Below are 7,500 nucleotides of genomic sequence, written 5' to 3' on the forward strand. Positions count from 1 at the left end.
TAACACACACACAGCCCATAACACTCAGGCAGGCTGGGTTAACACACACAGCCCATAACACTCAGGCAGGCTGGGTTAACACACACACAGCCCATAACACTCAGGCAGGCTGAGTTAACACACACACAGCCCATAACACTCAGGCAGGCTGAGTTAACACACACACGGCCCATAACACTGAGGCAGGCTGGGTTAACACACACAGCCCATAACACTCAGGCAGGCTGGGTTCACACACACAGCCCATAACACTGAGGCAGGCTGGTTTAACACACACAGCCCATAACACTCAGGCAGGCTGGGTTAACACACACAGCCCATAACACTCAGGCAGGCTGGGTTAACACACACAGCCCATAACACTCAGGCAGGCTGGGTTAACACACACAGCCCATAACACTCAGGCAGGCTGGGGTAACACACACAGCCCATAACACTCAGGCAGGCTGGGTTAACACACACAGCCCATAACACTCAGGCAGGCTGGGTTAACACACACAGCCCATAACACTCAGGCAGGCTGGGTTAACACACACGGCCCATAACACTCAGGCAGGCTGGGTTAACACACACAGCCCATAACACTCAGGCAGGCTGGGTTAACACACACAGCCCATAACACTCAGGCAGGCTGGGTTAACACACACACAGCCCATAACACTCAGGCAGGCTGGGTTAACACACACAGCCCATAACACTCAGGCAGGCTGGTTTAACACACACACACTGTTGGAACCGCCGCCCGCCCTGACAGTGAGGGACACAGTGTTGTCAGTCCGGGGGCTGGGGTCGTCAGGCAGCGACACTATAATGGTCCAACCATTACAAATAGTCCATTTGGCCGTTCGATTCCGCGGGTCCTTTCCTCCCGCCCGCTCGGCCACTGTATGGTCGCAGCGCCTATTTTTTCCTCTCCTGTGTTACCTGTAGACAACATACGAGAGGAAGGGACAGGTGTTGGGTGGCCGAGCAGAGGGGAGGACAGGACCCGCGGAATCGAACGCCCAAATGGACTATTTGAAAAGGTTGGACTATAGTGTCGCTGCCCCCTTGGCCTGACGACCCAGCCGCCCGGACTGACGACACTGTGTCCCTCACTGGCCCCCGGGCCCTTCCACTCGCTCATACCCCACGGCCTAACCCCTCAGAAAAATGACCCCCCTTCAGGCAGGAGCCTCTGCCCCATCCCTCCCCAGATAACCGGTGACCTCTCCGGGGCGCCACCCCCCAAAACTCTATCCAGTACCCCCCCTCAGCCCGCCTCTACCCTTGCAGGCAGAACACGCAGCGCCTGGAGGACCGCCGCAACTCCATCAACGAGAAGGTCCAGAAGCGGGACAAGAAGAAGAAGGAGAAGCGGGAGAAGAAGGAGAGGAAGGAGAAGAAGAAGAAGAAGAAGTCAAAATCCACCTGTGAGGTTCCCGAAGGAGGAGGAGGAGGAGGCGGAGAAGAAGGAGGAGGAGGAGGAGGAGAAGAGGAGGAGGCGAGGAGAGAGGACACACACACCCCTTCCACCTCATCCTCCAGGCCCCCCCGCCCCCCACACCCCCCCTCCACCACCACCCCCGCCCCCCCTACCAGCCCACCCTCAACCTCCTCCACCACAGCCCCCGCCCCCCCTCCGCCTGGACAAGAGGGAACCCCCCAACCCCCCCCTACAGCCCCCCAGGCCCCCCCGGAGGTAAGGGTCACCCCGCCAGCCAAGGAGGAGGAGGAGGAAGGAGGAGAGGAAGAAGAAGGAGCGAGAGGAGGAGGAGAGGAAGAGAGGAAGAAGAAGGAGGAAGAGAAGGAGAAGAAGGAGAAACCACAAAACCAGAAAGCCGTGAGAAGGAAGGAAGAGGAGGAGGAGAGGAAGGAAGAGGAGGAGGAGGAAGAGAAGAAGGAAGAGGAGGAGGAGGAAGACTTACCACAACAACCACAAGCGATGTCTGACCACGAACAGACTCCTCCCCCGCCCCCCCAAGAGGAAGAGGCGATGGAGGGGGGACAGGAGGAGAGGGGGGAGGAGGAGGAGGGGGTGCGCGGCCCCTCCCCCCCTCTCCAGGCGCCCCCGCCCGTGGAAGAGGTCGAGAGAGAACCCCCAATAGTCTTCAAGGATGATGTCAATGTAAGTAGTTTGACCCCCAACTTTGACCGCTTCTGCTGCCCCCCTAACCCCTGCCGCTGCCCCCCCCGCACCCCAGGCACCCCCGCGCATCACCCCTGCACCGATCCCCCCAATCCGCACCCCCCTAACCCCCCTAGTGCCTTCAGAAACCCCGATTATGTGAACACTTTTCCTGCTGGGGATTGTAAAGGATTCGGTTTTTCAACTCCTCCTCCTCCTCCTCCTCCTCCTCCTCTTGCAAAATCTCCCTCTCTTCCTAACCTCTCCTCCTCCTACTCTCCTCCTCCTTACTCTCCTCGCCTCTTCTCCTCCTCCTCCTCCTCCTCCTCTTCCTCCTCCTTTGGTGATTATAATTACTCTCCTGTCTTCTTCTATTCCTCTTGTTCTTCCTCCTCCTCCTCCTCCTCCTCCTCCCTCTACTCTGAGTCTTCCTCCTCCTCTTCCTCCTCCTCCTCCTCTAAAAAAGATTCTAATAATAATTTTTCTGATTCTAACTTAACTATTGAAAATCCTCCTCCTCCTCCTCCTCCTCCTCCTCCTCCTCCTCCTCCTCTTCTTCTTCTTCCTCTGAGCAAGCCAAAAGCCACAACAGCTCCCTCCATCCTCCACCAACCTCCTCCTCCTCCTCCTCCTCCTCCTGACACCTCCTCCTCCACCTCCACCTCCTCCTCCTCCATTCCAGACCGTCCTCCTCCTCCATATGTCTCTCCTCCTCCTCCTCCTCCTCACCTCTCCCCTTCCTCCTCCTCCTCCTCCCTCGCCTCCTCCTCCTCCTCCTCCTCCTTGATCTCCTTCGGGTCATCATATTACACGCTCTATCTTGTTGACCCAATCCTCCCTCCTCCTTCCTCCTCCTCCTCCTCCGCCTCCTCTCCTCCTCCTCCTCGGCCACAGACTCCTCTTGATCTTCCTCCTCCCCTCCCCTCCTCCCCCTCCTCCTCCCCCACACCCTCCACGGGCACCATTACCCCCGATTGGTCATACTTCGAGGAAAATGACGCGGCCTTCAGAAGGTTGTCTGGTATCTCCCCCTCCTCCTCCTCCTCCTCCTCCTCCTTCCTCTCCTCCTCCTCCTCCTCCTCCATTCCTCCTCCCTCCCCTCCTCTCTCCTCTGGGTTGTCCTCCTCTTCCACGCTAAGGAATTTGTCCCTTTCTCCTCCTCTTCCTTCTCCTCCTCCTTCTCCTCCTCTTCCTCTTCTTCTTCCTCCTCCTCTCTCTTCCTTGGTGACGCGTTCTCTTCCTTCCTCTCCTCTTCCTCCTCCTCCTCCTGTTTCGAGATCTTCCTCCCTGCCGAATATCTGTCTTCCTCCTCTTCCTCCTCCTCCTCTTCCTCTTCCTCCTCCTCCTCGCTCCGGGTCTCTCTCCTCCCTTACCTCCCTCCTCGCTGGTCTTCCTCCTCGTCCTCCCTCCTCCCTCTCCTCCATCTCCACCTTCAGCCTGGCTCCTCCCTCCCCCTCTCCTCCTCCTCCTCCTCTTCCTCCCTCCCGCCCTCCTTCCACGGACTCCATAATCATGATAGAGGAGGAGGAGGAGGAGGGGAGGAGGAGGGGAGGGGGGGAGGGGGTGGTGTTGAGGCCTATCCCGAATTACAATCCCCCCTTCCTCTCCCTCCTCCCCCCCTCCTCCCCCTCCTCCCCTCCTCCCCGCCCCCCCCTCCTCTGCCGCCTGGGCCCCCCGCCGCCCCCCCGCGACCCCCCCATCATCTACGACGCCATCGCTATCATTGAGGTAGGTGACGACCCCCCCTCCCCCCCTCCCCCTCCTCCTTCTTTCCTCCGTTTTTTCCTCCTCTTACCTCCGTTTCTCTCCCCCTTTCTCTCCATTCCCTTTCTTTTTCCTCCATTTTTTCCTCCATTCCCTCCCTCTTTCTCTCCATTCCAGTTCTTTCCTCCATTTTTCCTCCATTCCAGTTTCTTTTTCCTCCTCTGCCCCCCTCCTCCCTTCTCTCCTCCCCCCTTTTTTCCTCCATTTTCCTCACTTTTCCTCCCCCTTTCTCTCCCTCTCTCCCTCCTTCCCTTCTCTCTTTCTCTTTCTTTATCTTACTTTTTTTTCCGCTTCCTTCCTTTTCCTTTCTCCTCCTCCTTACTTCCTCTTCCTCCTCCTCCTCCTCCTCCTCCTCTCTGTACCTTACTTAACCTTACCTAACCAAACCTAACCCTAACTTAACCTTACCTAACTTGACAGCTCCTCCTCCTCCTCCTCCTCCTCCTCTCTCTATCTTACTTAACGTAACCTAACCAAACCTAACTTAACCTTACCTAACTTGGCAGCTCTTCCTCCTCCTCCTCCTCCTCACTCCTCCTCCTCGTCTTCCTCAGGCGCGGGAGTCCTTCGAGTGCCTGGCCGCGTCGTGCGGTTCCCTGCTGAGCGGGGAGGAGAAGTCCCACCTGGAGGAGCTGCGGGCGTACGTCCTTGACGACGAGGGCTCGTGGGCGCTGGGCGAGAACTTCAGCGCCCTGCTGGGGCGTGTGCTGCACGACGGCACGGTGCCGGACGAGGCCAGGGTGCACCTGCTCAGGCTCATGGCGGCAGCGGCGCTCAAGGACGACGTGATCCTGCTGCTGCACCAGGACCGCCGCGACCACACCATCATGAACTACGCCAACAGGGTGGAGAGCCTCGGCCCGCACCACCAGGAGGCGCTGGCGCTCTTTGTGAGTGTAGGGGGGGAGGGAGGAGGGGGACCTTGGGGGAGGGAGGAGGAAGGGAGGAAGAGATTTGGAAGAATTGGAGAGCTTTGTGAGAGAGGGAGAGTGTGGAAGAGCTTGGACAGAGCAGGAGAGCTTTGTGAGAGAGGGAGAGTGTGGAAGAGCTTGGACAGAGCAGGAGAGCTTTGTGAGAGAGGGAGAGTGTGGAAGAGCTTGGACAGCAGGAGAGCCTTGTGAGAGAGGGAGAGTGTGGAAGAGCTTGGACAGCAGGAGAGCCTTGTGAGAGAGGGAGAGTGTGGAAGAGCTTGGACAGCAGGAGAGCCTTGTGAGAGAGGGAGAGTGTGGAAGAGCTTGGACAGAGCAGGAGAGCCTTGTGAGAGAGTGAGAGTGTGGAAGAGCTTGGACAGAGCAGGAGAGCCTTGTGAGAGAGGGAGAGTGTGGAAGAGCTTGGACAGAGCAGGAGAGCCTTGTGAGAGAGGGGGAGTATAGAAGAGCTTGGACAGAGCAGGAGAGCCTTGTGAGAGAGGGGGAGTGTGGAAGAGCTTGGACAGAGCAGGAGAGCCTTGTGAGAGAGGGAGAGTATAGAAGAGCTTGGACAGAGCAGGAGAGCTTTGTGAGAGAGGGGAGTGTGGAAGGCTTGGACAGAGCAGGAGGCCTTGTGAGAGTGAGGTGTGGAAGAGCTTGGACAGAGCAGGAGAGGCCTTGTGAGAGAGGGGGCTTGGACAGAGCAGGAGGCCTTGTGAGAGGGGGGGGTGTGGAAGAGCTTGGACAGAGCAGGAGGCCTTGTGAGAGGTGAGGTGTGGAAGGCTTGGACAGAGCAGGAGGCCTTGTGAGAGAGGGAGAGTGTGGAAGAGCTTGGACAGAGCAGGAGGCCTTGTGAGAGGTGAGGTGTGGAAGAGCTTGGACAGGGAGGCTTTGTGAGAGAGGGAGAGTGTGGAAGAGCTTGGACAGAGCAGGAGAGCTTTGTGAGAGAGGGAGAGTGTGGAAGAGCTTGGACAGAGCAGGAGAGCTTTGTGAGAGAGTGAGAGTGTGGAAGAGCTTGGACAGAGCAGGAGAGCCTTGTGAGAGAGGGGGAGTATAGAAGAGCTTGGACAGAGCAGGAGAGCCTTGTGAGAGAGGGAGAGTGTGGAAGAGCTTGGACAGAGCAGGAGAGCTTTGTGAGAGAGTGAAGTGACAGAATAAATGAAGTCAACAGTAAAGGTCTGAAAGAGTGAAGATGAATCAGCTGGCTCTGTCATTACATTGTTGGACAGTTAAACACGCACTCACTCACACACTGATCTTCCCTCCCCGCTGTCCAGTTCTGCAACATGTTTGAACACGTGAGCCCGTCCGAGTGGCTGCTGTACATCTCCGAGTGGCAGGATGGCTCGCAGCCCACCAGCAACATCCGCGTCACCACCAAGGTGGCCGTCAACGCCCTGCTGAACGCTAACCCCAAGGTGAGGGGACCAGGGCACGGGGCACGGGGCACGGCGGTGTGTGTGTGTGTGTGTATGTCTCCACACAGGTGCAGCGTGGTGTGTTGCATGTCTCCAGTGTTCCTGTGTTGCCTGCCAGGCCCTCTGGTGTGTAATATAATGTATATTGTTGAATGAGTATTGCTTTGGAAGGTGTTTATTTTGACGTGTACTCTCATGGTGTGTGTGTGTGTGTGTGTGTGTGTGTGTGTGTGTGTGTGTGTGTGTGTGTGTGTGAGAGCTGAGAGCACACATGACCCGTTACAAAACACGCCATGACCCAACCAGGCCCCCACACTGACCCTCTCTGCCCCCCCCACAGTGCCAGGAGTACGGGTCGGCCATCATGTACAACCTGGGCACCAAGGAGGTCAAGACGGTGGTGTTCGACGACGTGGCCCCGGAGCTGGCCATGGCCATCCTGCAGTTCTTCAACGCCCACCCGCCGGAGGAGCTGCTGTGGAGGGCCATGGCGGCACTCTGCAGGTTCACCTACTCGTCCACGGAGGTGCCGGCGCTCATAAAGATGATCGGCCCGGAGCCAAACACCTTCAGGGGCGCCAGCGAGAGGGTGGACGCCCTTATCGACGAGATTGACGCCAAGCTCAGCAGGGTCAGGCTCTTCTAGGGAGGAGGGGAGGAGGAGGGACGAGAGGGAGGGAGAGGTAAAGGAAGAGAAAGGAGGAGGAGAGGAGGAGGGACGAGAGGGAGGGAGAGGTAAAGGAAGGGAAAGGAGGAGGAGGAGGAGGAGGGACGAGAGGGAGGGAGAGGTAAAGGAAGAGAAAGGAGGAGGAGGAGGAGGAGGGATGGAGAGGACGAAGGGTTATGAGAGAAGGAAGGGAGGGGAGAGAGAAGGAACGGAGAGAAATATAAGGGAGAGAAAGGGAGGGAAAGGAGAGAGAGATGGGAGAATGTTGGAGAGAAAAAGGAAAGGAAAGGAAGAAGAAGAATAACAAGAAGAAGAGGAAGAAGAAGAAGAAAAAGAAGAAAAATAAAATAAATAAAAAATAATAAATCTAAGCGGATAAATTGTTGCAGTTTCCCGTTTTCTATTAACTCGATTTCCGCTTGTGTGTGCGTGCGTGTGTGTGTGTGTGTGTGTATGCATTTATGTGTGTATGTACGTATTTATGTGTGTATGTACGTGTGTGTGTGTGTGTGCGCTCCATTTTCTACGCCTTTCAAAATAGCGCTTAAAAAAAAACAAAGAAAAAAATATATATAAAATGCAAGCAAGTGTGTGTGTGTGTGTGTGTGTGTGTGTGTGTGTGTGTGTGTGTGTGTG

The 7,500-nt window shown here is 56.7% G+C and overlaps 1 protein-coding gene across 7 annotated transcripts in view; it reads left to right on the forward strand.

Annotated features, from left to right (window-relative positions):
• LOC126984470 (uncharacterized) overlaps positions 1–7,500 on the forward strand; it is a 32,244-nt gene that overhangs the window by 23,521 nt on the left and 1,223 nt on the right. For 4 of the 7 annotated variants that reach the window (XM_050838197.1, XM_050838198.1, XM_050838194.1 and 1 more), the window contains 4 exons: positions 1,276–2,107; positions 4,426–4,761; positions 6,057–6,197; positions 6,538–7,500. The exon at positions 6,538–7,500 is cut by the window's right edge and continues 1,223 nt beyond it. In XM_050838197.1, the coding sequence (XP_050694154.1) occupies positions 1,276–2,107; positions 4,426–4,761; positions 6,057–6,197; positions 6,538–6,843 (1,615 nt within the window). In that variant the 3' untranslated portion in view covers positions 6,844–7,500. The remainder of the gene's footprint in view (positions 1–1,275; positions 2,108–4,425; positions 4,762–6,056; positions 6,198–6,537) is intronic. The other 3 variants (XR_007736769.1, XM_050838195.1, XM_050838196.1) reach the window with 3 other exon arrangements.

The sequence above is a fragment of the Eriocheir sinensis genome, chromosome 57 (genome assembly GCF_024679095.1).
Source record: "Eriocheir sinensis breed Jianghai 21 chromosome 57, ASM2467909v1, whole genome shotgun sequence".
NCBI lineage: Eukaryota > Metazoa > Arthropoda > Malacostraca > Decapoda > Varunidae > Eriocheir > Eriocheir sinensis.